The 13,309-nt window shown below is 42.6% G+C and overlaps 2 protein-coding genes across 3 annotated transcripts; both read left to right on the forward strand.

Annotated features, from left to right (window-relative positions):
• The first annotated feature begins 713 nt into the window (after positions 1-713).
• On the forward strand, positions 714-1,655 carry s100b (S100 calcium binding protein, beta (neural)). Its single transcript, XM_080493185.1, has 3 exons — positions 714-747; positions 828-975; positions 1,131-1,655. The coding sequence occupies exons 2-3, from the start codon at positions 838-840 to the stop codon at positions 1,275-1,277; spliced, it is 285 nt and encodes a 94-aa protein (XP_080349311.1). The 5' UTR covers positions 714-747; positions 828-837; the 3' UTR covers positions 1,278-1,655.
• Positions 1,656-5,562: 3,907 nt separating this feature from the next.
• On the forward strand, positions 5,563-9,329 carry LOC308127543 (uncharacterized protein). Of its 2 annotated transcripts, XM_080492664.1 has the most exons (5): positions 5,563-6,077; positions 6,694-6,733; positions 7,138-7,250; positions 8,664-8,705; positions 8,783-9,329. In XM_080492664.1, exons 3-5 carry the CDS (start codon positions 7,151-7,153, stop codon positions 8,977-8,979), a joined length of 339 nt encoding a protein of 112 aa, XP_080348790.1. In that variant the 5' UTR covers positions 5,563-6,077; positions 6,694-6,733; positions 7,138-7,150; the 3' UTR covers positions 8,980-9,329. The 2 variants fall into 2 exon arrangements, with proteins under 2 accessions (XP_080348790.1, XP_080348789.1); XM_080492663.1 differs by lacking the exon at positions 5,563-6,077 and having other exon boundaries at positions 6,493-6,733.
• Positions 9,330-13,309: the final 3,980 nt, after the last annotated feature.

Below are 13,309 nucleotides of genomic sequence, written 5' to 3' on the forward strand. Positions count from 1 at the left end.
CATCTATTGTAGATAGTCGGTTCTATCGACCCAAAGGTGTTGCCGATTGTGTTCATTCTGGTTTCCGATGAGGTTTACACCAATTCCTAACTGGTTTCTGGACGGTTTTATGTTTCATGGGTTTTCCGATGTTCAAACTTGTTCATGACTGGTTTTGGTTTCAGTCGAGTTCCAACCTGAATTCGAACGTCTCTTTTGACCAGTTTGCGATCAAAAGTTAGTTTCAACTAGTTTTTGGACCCGTTTTTCTTATGATTCTATGTAATGATTTACTTTTTGATGTGTTTTTGGAACGGTATCGACAATTTGGGACGTTTTTCTGAGGGTCTAACCTCCTGACCCGACCTCCACAGTGCCGAATCTCTAAAAACCCACATGGAAAACTTTGTGGAAAATCCACATTGATTCATTTTTCGTCTTCCTTGGAGGATAAAAACAAGACGTCCTGTTCAAACTCCAGCAGAGATCTGTGAGGAGGTGAAGAGCTTAATGAGAATCTGTTGTTCAGGACCAACCCCCCCCCCCCCCCCCCCCTTACAACAGCAGCAGCAGACCGGTTCGAGCTGCAGTGGAGTGAGCGGAGGTGGACGGACCCGATTGGTCAGCGGAGTGAGTGACGGACCGGCTGACCTCCGCCGCTGCGCCTCCCTCGCACCACCGCTCTCACCCCGAGGCAGTATAAAGCCCTCGGTCCATCGCCAGCCTCCACTCTCCGGAGACACGACGTCTGGCTGCACGCACACCCCGGTAAGAGCCCCCTGCTTGATGCATGGAAAAAAAATAGATGATGAGGTACTTCTTTAACTTTCTATCCCCGCGCACTGAAGCCTGAGGACAATGACCGACCTGGAGACCTCGATGGCCGCCATCATCGCCGTGTTCCAGAAGTACTCGGAGCGAGAAGGAGACAAGCACAAGCTGAAGAAGAGCGAGCTGAAGGATCTGCTCCACGACGAGCTCCCGGATCTGATGGCGGTGAGCCTGAAAACTTGTGTCTCCACTTTGTTGTTGGGTGTCCTGATCTGACCTCCTTCCCTCCTTCCCTCCTTCCCTCCTTCCCTCCTTCCCTCCTTCCCTCCTTCCCTCCTTCCCTCCTTCCCTCCATCCCCCCATCCCTCCATCCCCTGCAGCACGTGAAGGACCAGGCCTCCCTGGACAGCCTGATGGAGAGCCTGGACGCCGACGGCGACTCCGAGTGCGACTTCCAGGAGTTCATGACGTTCGTCTCCGTGGTTACCGTCTGCTGCCACGAATTCTTCGAGCAGGAGGACGAGTGAGGCGGCGGAGGAGGACAAAAGGGGGGGAAATAAAAGAGCTGCGGTGACTTACGGGGAGGCGAGAAAACTTAGCAACGCACAAACTGTGGACGCCTTCGGGGCAACGGCAACTCCGGCCAACTCCGGCAACGCAACAACTTCGGTTGTCTCAAAGGTTAAAGAGCACGGTTGGACCGACTTAATTGTTTCAATTGGAAACGTCTAAAATCCGTCAAGGTCTTTGGATTTAAGTTAACGAATTCAATTAATCTGTGAAGAACCTGATCCATTTATTCCGGGACTCTGTGAGACTTTATGACCAAAAAGAGCCGGTTTCAGAATTTCCCCCCCCAAAAGTTGAATTTGTCTGGCGCCGTAAAACATATAAATTCTCTCGAATGAAGAAAAAAATAAAATCTTGATGCACAAACAAAAAATCAGGTTGCATTCATAAAGTGCCATTTAGACGGATTTTATCCAATTTTTTGCTGTTTTAGGCATTTTTAGAGCTTTTTTCCTCTATTTTACAGGAATTTTCCCAATATAGTTTTTTTACGCATCTTTATTTTAGCCACTTTCGCTATTTAATTATTTATAGCCGCCGTTTGAGCAGTTTCAGCTATACTAGTATTTTTTTATCCTATTTTTATTCCTTTTTTTTTCCATTTATTTCTTTACCCAAAAAAAACCATCTGTACTACCAAATTTAACCAGTTTAGTTTAACCACTTTTACTGTATTTTTTTTTCTATATTATTATTTCAATAGTTTTAGCTATTTTATTAGATTTTTGGGGGCACTACCAGCTATTCTAGCCGCTTCAGTATTTTGCTGTTTTGAGCGTAGTTTAAGACAATTTAAAAAAAAAATTTAAATCAGTGTGGCGTGAAAATTAAATGGCTACCGGAGACCTCTGATTTAGACGTTACCAACCGAAGCAATTCAATTCTCTTGGTCCAACTATTTTCTTTTTTCTGGCCATAAAGTTTTCCCGCTGAAACAGTCACCGACTCCTGAAAGTCGAACAAATGTGGAAATAGCTTCGTTGCACGTTTGTTTAGAGAAACTAGAACCTTTTTCTGCACTTCTCCTAATGCCGCTTTTAATGCACTTCAAGTTTTTATATATATATATGGCGACAAACTTAGGGCTGGAAGTGTTTGGACGACATTTGCAACTGATTATACACTGAAAAAAGAGAAATAGCTGGAAATAGTTGGACTAAATGAATCAAGTTCTCCTAAATTAATCTACTGCATTAACTTAAGTTAGAAGAACCTGATTAATCCAAAAGTTAATTGAAATAATTAAGTTGGTCCAACTATTTTCTCCTCTGAACGGAACTAAAACTAAAACCTTTTAAAGAGCTGAACGTGGCTCCAGAGTTTGATGAACAATTCGTAGGAAAACTATCGTGTCTTCTGTTTTATGTTGTAAACTGGTTAAAGTGGCCAAATGAAGGGATTTGTAAGGTTTTGTTCAAAATGACTGGATCTGGAAAGAGAAAGTTTCTGGCACGTTGTCAAGCTTTGGATTAATCAAAAGATTAACTCCAATGAATAAACAAAAAATTTAACTAAAAAAATAAAAATAAAAAAATAGACTAAAATAATCAACATCTATTGTCATTAATACTTTCATTAAAAAGTAAATTTTACCTGCTAATTTCTTCAGAAATGACTTTGTATTAGTCCTGATTTATATACACTGAAAAAAGAAAATAGTTGAAACTAGAAAGTTCCAAGATCACAGCATCTCCATGGCAACAGACTCTAATTTCCTCCGTGAGGTGACTCACATCCGCTTTGTATGGGCCGTTTATTTGGGGCGATTTATTGGGAAACGGAGAGCCGAATCGTCAACAAATGTTCCCTGAAGTTTTGACATGCTTTTTGAGTTACGCGTCAAAAAGAAATGGCAGAAAAATAATGGAATTAAAGGACAGTAGTAGGGACAATAAATAAATAGTTGGAATCAAGTTCTTACAACTATTCTCTTTTTTCAGTGTAAGAATAAAGGAGAGCTATTAATAAGCTTTCAGAAATCATAAATTAATCTTTTTTTTCCCCAAAAGACTTGGAAATGAGGAGTCACACTATTTGAATAGCCAGTAAAAACGTCCTGTACCTGTTAGGATTGTGTATCAAAGTTCAGTGGTTGATAATTAATATGTACATTGTCTTTTGCTTTTCTTGCTGCCTTGCTCTGGACAAATCATCCCTGCTATAGTTGGACACGTATAGAGAGAAATCAGCCAACTGAAGAAGGTTGAAAGTCTTATTTTGATTTCTAACGTAGCAATAATGTCAGATTTAACTCCAAAAAAACCACTTTGGAATTACAAGGAGTTGTATTGCTTTAGAAATGCTTCATTATGCTGAGTAATCTTCTGTGTTAAACGGAGAAAATGGCCAAAACAATTACAGACTCTGATTAAATGCATCAGCACTTACATTGTAACCGAGTTTAAATCAGTTCTTTCAACATTAAGACTCAACATGAGGATAAATAAACAATCGAAAATAATGACTTATGTGAGGATGTCGACCAGGGAGGTGTTTGATGTTGTGTATTCTGACTGCTGGGTTTGTTTGGATGTGACTGAAGGGAATTAAATTGTTCATTTATGACTCCGGGTGCGAGTTGACATTTTCTTTTTGACCTTTGCGCAGGTAAAAAAGCGTGTCGTTTATTTATTTAGTTCTTAGTTTGTATGTGTTTTAACAACTTTTCGAACAAAACTGTTCACCTGAATTGCAGGGATGATTCGTCTTTATCCACGGATGGTTCCAAACAATTGAAAAGGGCAGGTGATGTAGGCGGGAGGTTTCTTTAGGTGAAAAAAACCTCCAAGAAAGCAAAAATAAAAGCAAAAACAATTAGTGATCACGTCTTTTGCAAAAGTATATTCTTAAAGATTGATGACGAATTATATTTTCACTTTAAACCACCAAGTAGAGTCTTCAGGATGGATGCGTACGGGAGAGAAACCGAAGCTCAGTGTCGTTCTCATGGCGTTGGTATCGTTCAATATCGATCCAAATGTCGATATTTGGACCGATCCGCCAGTTTGATCCGCCATCCGGCAGTTTGACAGGACAGTGAGGACAGAAATAGTTGAATGTGGAACTTTTGAAAACGTGTGACAAACCCTTGTGGCACAAACGGTTCATTTTACCATTCACTCCACTCGTTTAAGCGTTTTCTCATCATCTGCTCGTGTAATCGGCCAAATACAACCTTTTTTTTTTTTCCAAAACCAGCGTTAGAACGATTTGATTTTGGGTCCAGATGAAGAGGAACAGCAGGGAGGGATCTACTTCTCAGGATCCAGAAACATTGAGAGGAGATCAAGAAAATCCACATTAATTAAGTGGCTGAATTACACAATACACAGTGTGTGAACACAAATAGACACACACACACACACACTACGTACAAGTGTCACACTAACGTATGACGTTACAACGCCTTGACCGTTAAAGGAAAGTGTTGCCTTTACACCGCAGCAGCAGGCACACTGACAACGATGTAGTTAGTATGCCGGGCCACGAGAGGGCGCCGTTTGTTTTTGTAATATAACCACACATGCGTATATGCGGAGAACAACACGCTATAAACGTGAACAAAAGAGAATAGGCGACATTCGTATAGACCGATGATGAATTGAAACGTCGTAAGTTAGCGTGTGGTCACTAACACACGCCATCAGATCTGAAGAGGAAGGTCTTGTGCGATCAAGTGTGTAGAATCGTGATCGGTGAAGATTTTAAAAATCCAATTGTGTGCGCCAGTCTTCAGCTGACACGACAGAGAATCCAGCAGGTAACATCTATGTTTAACTTCATGCAAAACCTTCCTGACCAGCAGCTTTTAAAACATTACCGTGGAACTTTAGCCACACAGCAAATTCAATGAGCCTTTTCCCATTGCTTAGAATAATGCAGAAATTCACTCTGATGCACGTTTTGGTATTAGAATGCTTTTAGCTTTTATTTTTGCAGTCCTTTTGATATCTTTTAGACTTTTCTACAGTTTCTTTTGCATGTAAACAGATGGAATTTTATTTATTTATGTATTTGTAGCCTATGCTTCTTTAAAACCTTCACAAAGTTAAACAATTCAACTTTTTAAACGTTCGACTATTAATTAAAAAAAACACTTTAAACTTCTAAACTTTTTTAATTTTTTTCTTTCAAAATCTTTTTATTAACAGTTTACAACACTCATCCCCAGGTGGAGCAGATACACGTCACATTCTTAGGTTTGACTGATTTGATCCATCCACCCAACCCCAGCGGCATGACTCAGTCCAGCGGGAACAACTCCGCCGCCTCCACCTTCAGTTTCCGCCGGCGGCGGGAGACGGTGGACTGGCTCCGCATCAATGCGGTGGACGTGGACCAGGTGGTGAGCCGGTTGGACGTGGACGCCCTGCAGGAGCACGTGGCCACCGTGATGTTCTGCAGCCTGGAGGGCGAGCGCTGCCCGCGGTGCCAGGCGCCGGCCGACCCAGCGCTGGTCAAGCTGCTGCGGCTGGCGCAGCTGACCATAGAGTGGCTGCTGCACTGCCAGGAGGTCCTGGCGCTCAACCTGCGGGCGGCTGAGCAGATCGGCCTCAGTGACACCAGCGACTGGGACGACACGAGTAGTGAATCCTAGCCAGTGGCCGATACGACGAGCCGGGATGAACATCCCCAGGAAGAATTCAAACACGTCCACCGGAGTCGTCAAAGTGGAGCTCGAGGCGAAGAGAAGAATGTTTTGATGGAAAATTTATTTCTAAAGCAATTAAATCAAACTGTTCTGAAGTTCTTAGCAGGTAACGTGTGTATATAAATGAAACTTCAATTTACTGGATGTTTTAAAAAAGGTAGTGGTGAAATTCCTGAAATTATTATAAAAAAAAAAAAAGCTGTTTTAAATTGCAGGTGATTTGGATTTCACAAGTTGAAAGCGTGATAATGATAAAATCGCAATATCTCGCTCAGCCGTGATTAACATTGAACCAAAAGTTTATCCAGGTTAAAACATTTGTAAATTAATATTTACAAGTTATCTGGCGGGAAGATGCTAACTAGTTAGCTCCCTTTATCCAAACCAACAGACGTGTGGGAATCAAAGTGTACGAATTGAAAACGTTACAAAGGACAATCTTCTCCGTTCTGGTAGTACCTTGGCGCTAGATTCACTTTTGAGTCGGACACTTCCCTCGGTACACAAGTAGACACACACACACACACAGAAGTGTGTGTGTGTGTGTGTGTGTGTACAGATGATGCAAGGGGTGTTGTCAGCCACGCACTTGAAGACATCTGTGTTTTAGCGTCGGAGAGGTGGAGCCATGAACAGATCCTGACCCTGGAGACTGACACCACACCCATCTGTGTGTGTGTGTGTGTGTGTGTGTGTGTGTGTGTGTGTGTGTGTGTGCGCAGCACACTCTTCTTGCTGAATACAGAGCTGCCTGCACAACTGGTGAGTTCCGTGTCTTTTTTTATATATTTTCGATCAGAAAAAGACGTCATAAACACTTAGTTTCTACTCTGTTGTGAAAAACAATTACTAACCTTCATCTGTGCAGTTTGAAAACAATTGACCATCATAGAGCGTGAGGACGCCTGACGATTAAACTTATTGTGCATTACGGTGAAAAAAAATCTATAGTTGGGCCAACTTAAGTGAATTGCTTCGACTCTGTAACATCTAAGTTCTTTTAAACTTAAACGACTTAAGTCCAAAGAACTTGATACATTTAGATGTTACCAACCGAAGCAATTCAATTAAGTTCTCCCAACTGTTTTTATCATTTTTTTGTTTTAAAGTGTATCATCTGCATATTTGAGGTTGATTTGAATACGATGAGTCTTTGTTGCTTCCAGGTTCACCGTCAGCATGAACACATTCAGCTCGTCCACCCCGTCGCCTGGCAGAGCAGGACACACGTCTCCTCCTTACACTAACTCAGACCTGGTGACCAGGATCGGAGCATCAGGTACACACACACACACACACACACACACACACACACACACACACACACACACACACACACACACACACACACACACACACACACACACACACACACACACACACACACACACACACACACACACACACAAAAGATTTTTGTTTAAGACTGGGATCAGTTTTTTTTATCTAAAATATCACGATGACACCTGTGGGGTTTTTTCAAAAACTGGACAAGAAACTAAGACGAAGACGGAGACGGCAGCCTGCGGCTCTTTAGCTCTTCTGCATCTCGAAGCTTTCACTAAATTATATCTTGGTTTCATTTGATTCATGCGCAAAAAGTCGTTTTCAACAGGACTTTTAACTCTCGGCTAAAAAGGGCTTTTAAAAAAGGCAACGTTAAAATGGGGAAAAATAGCTAAAAACACAAACACAGGAAATGAGGGGAAACGGCAGCGGCAAAAAACAAGAGTCTAAAATGTCTAAATTGTCTGGAAAACACTGAAAAAGAAAGTTGAAACTTATTATCAGGAACAAAAACAGCTGAACTGAAATTAAAAGTCCATAAATGCAACATAAGACTGTTTATATTTGTAAATCAAAACTATATAGGAAACTTAAAAAGCCGTATTCCCTTCACTTTAAAGCTTAAACGTGTTTTGCGGCTCCAGGTAAATCAGATTTGGTTGAAAGTGACAAAACGGCTCTTTTGGTGCTAAAAGCTGCAGGATTCTGTGCTGAGAGGAGTCAAACTGTGGATTTACAGCTGATTCGCATGCCTGGCTACTGTTTGGCCGGAAAGAGGCATAAACTTTCACTCTCAAGTCGTCTCCGATGGTTGTAACTGGATGTGGGGCGGCTGGCGAGGGGTTGGCGTGCGTTCAGCGGGGAGCGTCTTATCAGCGCCATGTCAGAGTTTAGAAAGGAGCACGAAGCGATGCCCCGGGGGCGGGTGGGGGAAGTCGCCGTGGAGATAAGAGCAAACACGCCGATACCGGCCGGCACCAGTTTCCACAGCAGGGCCAAACGGCACCAACGGGGCTAAATAAGAAAAACAGCCACAGTCCACCTGTGTGATGATCAAAGTTATTTACTGTGATAAGTCGTGTTTTCTTGACAGTATGTTTGGGTCTGAGACTGCAATAACAACTCGACTTAAGCCGAGTGTTTATAGCTTCTCTCAATTCTTAGATGCCAGTGACGTTGTGATTCTGTTTTCCTAATGCCAAAGACTCTAAGGCCCCGTTTCCACGGCAACGTATGACGTGACAACGCCTTGACCGTTAAAGGAAAGTGTTGCCTTCACACCGCAGCAGCAGGCACACTGACAACGATGTAGTTAGTATGGTGGACATACTGAAACAAAACCACGTTGTCACGTGAAACGTTGCCATGGAGACAGGGCCTTAATTGAATTTGTTTGTGTTTCCAGCGCCGCACTCCGACATAGCAGATCTGGCAGCTTTAATCGGAGGTGAGAGAAAAAGCTATATCCTCCTTCTTAGCGTCTACGTTGATCCGTTAACGTCGTCGTACCGTTCACTTGTACAGGAATCATCAGCTTGGTGCTGCTGGTCCTGATCTGCACCATCGCCGTGCTGCTGTGGTGTCTGTCCAGACAGAAAGGCTCGTACGCCACCAACGAGACGGACGAGGACGACGATATCGACGAGGACGAGGACGAGTCCGTCAGCTCCGACAAAGCTCTGCAGATGAAGGAGCCGCTGAAGCCCAAAGACGACGACTAGATGAGGGAACCAGAGGAAAAGCGGCTTTGTAGCAGCTTCAGGCAGGAACCAGTAACGTTTTCTCAAGGATTCTAGTTTCTTTAAGGCTTTTGAAGCCCCTTGTTCTATGGCCACGTTCACACATCGCCAGAGCGTCGATATTTCTCTGCATTTTTCTCTTTGAATGTTGAGACGGGGAGACGGAGATTTACGTCACAGAGTGCGACGGAAGCGTCGTCGGCATGTGACCCGTGTTGAAGACGGGATGATTCCTGATAAGCTCAAAACACTGCAAAAATAAAACGTGGCAGCAGAAGTTTATAGTTTTTTACCGTTTGTGTAAAAGAAAATAAAGTTTACACTTTCTGATGCTTTGTGGCTCCTATTTTTTTCTGTAAAAGTTGATTTTTAAGATGTTTTGAATGGATTTGCACATCTTCAGGACTCTTATTCATAAAAAAAAAGGGTGAAAGTGTGAAAAACGTGCAAAAAAGAGGCCATTTCCCCGGTGGGAATGTGTTTTGTGTTGGAATATTAATTCCTCATGGTGACGGCAGAGGAGATGTGGACTCATGTTTCTGCAGTTCTGTCAGATGGGACCATTATTATTAACAGCGTTGCCACAGTTACCTTGAAAAAGTAATCAGATTACTGATTACTAGTTAACCGAACGCGCCATTAGAGCGAGCTGGTCCTTGATTGGCTGAGAGTGGAGAAGGGGGCGTGTCGGGTGAGCGTGCGGGTCCGTTTGGAGAACAGCCTTCAAAGCGCAAGTGACGCGGGTTGGTTTTATGACGTCACAAAGAGCGCTCTAAAAACTCCGTTTGTGCTCCGCAGGCACTCAGAATTCTCCAAGCTGCAGAGACGATCAGATTCATCATTTTCCAAGAGATCTTTTTGGTCAGGGCACGTGGCTTTTATTTTACGCCCCGGAGTTAAACGTTCGTGAAGAACATAGACATACATACATAGTTTCATAGAAGTGTATTGTGGAGCAGATACATGTCCCAAGTCACATTCTTAGGTTTGACTGATTTGATCCATCCACCCAACCCCAGCGGCATGACTCAGTCCAGCGGGAACAACTCCGCCGCCTCCACCTTCAGTTTCCGCCGGCGGCGGGAGACGGTGGACTGGCGGCGCATCAACGTGGTAGATGTGGACCAGGTGAAGAACCATTTGGACGTGGACGCCCTGCAGGAGCACGTGGCCACCGTGACGTTCTGCAGCCTGGAGGGCGAGCGCTGCCCGCGGTGCCAGGCGCCGGCCGACCCTGCGCTGGTCAAGCTGCTGCGGCTGGCGCAGCTGACCATAGAGTGGCTGCTGCACTGCCAGGAGGTCCTGGCGCTCAACCTGCGGGCGGCTGAGGAGCGGCTGGTGGTGGCCGGACGGGAGCGCGACGAGCTGCTGGAGCACCAGCGGACGCAGAAGGAGCGGGAACGTGCGCTCGCCGTCGAGCTCAAGCAGCTCAAGAAGATGATCCGCACGCAGCAGAAGCTGCTGGAGCCGCGGACCATCAGCCACAAGGTAACCCCTTCCCCTTTTTATTTAAATGTTGACATCGAGGGGAGCATGTTGTCGGCAGCTTCTGAAAGTAACTAAAAAGTTACCAAGTTATCAAGTTACTTTTTAAAAGGAGTAACTAGTAATTGGATTACTTTTTAACTGTGGCAACACTGGCTGTCACAAATCAAAATGTGTGTTTTTGAATGAACGGTACTGAAACAATCGGATAAAGTAGCTAAATAATCTTAATAAATCTACGTTTTTGTACGACCTCAAGAAAATCACGATCCACCTCGAGCTGCGAAATTCGGTTCGCATATGTAATAACCCCAGACATAACATACTGAAAACACAACAGGAAGTCGCCCATTTTGAAAAATAAGGTGGATTTCGGCCAGTTGTGGCCCAAATTTGTAATTTTTCTGGCGTGAACTCCACCAGGGGGCGTTAATTCCAAATGAGCGGTCGGCCACAAACTAGACAAACTACGTCAGAGTCCCGCCCTCATCACAGCTACATCACAATGACGACCATCAGTCGTAGCGCCACCTGTTGGAAACAGGAAGTGGGGTGTACATGCTCCGGCCCTGACGACACACATATAACCACTGACATTTATAGTCAGAGTCACGCAAGTAGCGAGGACCCGTTCAGCGCTGTACGCAGCTTTACTTTGTGTTGTTTTCTCTCTCTCTCTTTCAGTGTCCGCACTGCGAGAAAGAATTTCTCAACTCTCCGTTCCTCCAGAGCCACATGCAGCGGCGGCACCCCGACGAGTTCGACGCCCGTAAGTCAGTCAGTAGTCGTCCGCAGCACCTTGTGTTTTAAACAGGATCACTGAGGCCGTTTTATTCTCCCGCTGTCTGTGCAGAGCTGCAGTCCAAAGAGGAGAGGAAGTCCCAGATCGACGGCCTGAAGTCCCAGATCAGCGGCCTGAAGGAGCAGATCGTCCAGCAGCAGCAGGCGCTGGAGGCCAAGGCGGCTCGGGAGGAGCAGCAGCAGGCGCTGGTGTCGTTGCTTCGTCAGCAGGAAGTGAACCCGAACCAGGTGGCGAGGCCAGAGAGAGACGTGGACAGCTACCGAGACGAGCAGATCCACGAGCTGCAGCTGCTCATCGGGAAACAGGTGGGTCCAGAGACCATGGGAGAATTCTGCAGACTGGATCTGATGCGTCCTAACGCTCTGTGAACCTTCTCTCTCAGGACATGAAGTGGGAATCCAGACTGCAGGAGATGAAGTCTCAGCACGAGTCTGAGAAGAAGGAGGTAGGAGTCCAATTCTCTGGTTCTCATAGCATCGTCATCAATTTTGGATTTATTCTTTATTTAATTGATATGTGATTAAAAGCTGTTCTTTATATTTTAATTAAAAGTAAATTTCTTTCGATGTTTTTTCATTTGACTTTATTTTTATTATTAATTTCAATTGTTATTTTTATTAATAAAATTGTTCTGGTGTGTGATTTAATTAATTGTTTTAATAATAATTTTTTAACGATTTGATTTCTTTAAAAAATATATACATTTCTATTATTTGTATTTATTTCTTCAATATGTTTTATTTTAATTAATTTAATTAAAACAATTAAAAAATTTTGAATTTTTTATTTCAACATTAATTTTAACATTTTATGTTTCTATTTGGTATTTATATATTTTTTTTTATCTTTTAATATATATCATTTTATTTTTCTTCTAATATTCTTGATATTGTTGCAGGAGAAGATGAGCAGGGTGCTGCAGGAGAAGGAGCAGACCATCCAGAGCATGCAGAGGGAACAGAGGGAGCAGAGAGAGCAGAGGGAGCAGAGGGAACAGAGGGAGCAGAGAGAGCAGAGAGAGCAGAGGGAGCAGAGAGAGCAGAGAGAGCGAGGGGAGCAGAGAGAGCAAAGGGACAGCTCCAGCTCTCCTCCTCACACTGGAAACATAGAGGTCAGGGTTCACATAGCAGGAAAAACCATGCCTGGGATAGATATAATTATTATTTTCAATTCTAATTAATAAATAAGTATAATTAATATAATAGCGTTCAAAATCGTTCCAATTTTAGCTTCTGCACATGCACAGTGGTCAACTTAGAATTAAATAGTTATTAAATAATATAGTTTCTCAAAATTTTTTTAAATGATTAAATACTAAGAATAAATATTAACTGATCATATTAAATATATTGCATACAAAAGATTTATTTTAAATACTAAGAATAAATATAGAAATGAATGTCAATTATTAAATATAATCATATCATACTAAGAAAATGTATATTAAATATAACAATTATGAATATTATACATAATGAATCCATTAATATCAGATAAATAAATGGTATTTAATTATTAAAGAATAAATAATATATGCTAATATTTAATATATGAATAATAAAAAATATTTATTGTCAAGAATATATTAAAAATGTAATAAATACTAAGAAAATGTAGAATTGTTAAATAATATTACATATACAACGCTAAGAAAAATATGAAAATAGAATTCATTATTAATTGATTAAAATATTGAAATCCTAAGAATACATTCGATAAAAACCATAACTTTGGATTGTATATATTTCCTTTCCTTTGCTTATTGAGAATTCGGACAGTTCTTATCATGGCCGCCACACAAAACACTTCCCGGGTTAAAGAAAAGTCGATAGAGAAGGAGATAAGAGGGACAATTCAGACGTACCGTGTATCTGATGCGTTGTGAACCTTCTCTCTCAGGACAGGAAGTGGGAATCCAGACTGCAGGAGATGAAGTCTCAGCACGAATCTGAGAAGACGGAGGTAGGAGTCCAATTCTCTGGTTCTCATAGCATCGTCATCAATTGGTGGTTGTTTATTTGTCTA

This window comes from Lipophrys pholis (assembly GCF_963383615.2).
Source record: "Lipophrys pholis genome assembly, chromosome: 23".
NCBI lineage: Eukaryota > Metazoa > Chordata > Actinopteri > Blenniiformes > Blenniidae > Lipophrys > Lipophrys pholis.

Coding starts and splice junctions, on each gene's coding strand:
- s100b (XM_080493185.1), top strand. CDS start 838: ATGACCGACCTGGAGACCTCGATGGCCGCCATCATCGCCGTGTTCCAG. Junction 976..1,130: donor AGCTCCCGGATCTGATGGCG/GTGAGCCTGAAA, acceptor CATCCCCTGCAG/CACGTGAAGGACCAGGCCTC.
- LOC308127543 (XM_080492664.1), top strand. CDS start 7,151: ATGAACACATTCAGCTCGTCCACCCCGTCGCCTGGCAGAGCAGGACAC. Junction 7,251..8,663: donor GACCAGGATCGGAGCATCAG/GTACACACACAC, acceptor TTGTGTTTCCAG/CGCCGCACTCCGACATAGCA. Junction 8,706..8,782: donor TCTGGCAGCTTTAATCGGAG/GTGAGAGAAAAA, acceptor TCACTTGTACAG/GAATCATCAGCTTGGTGCTG.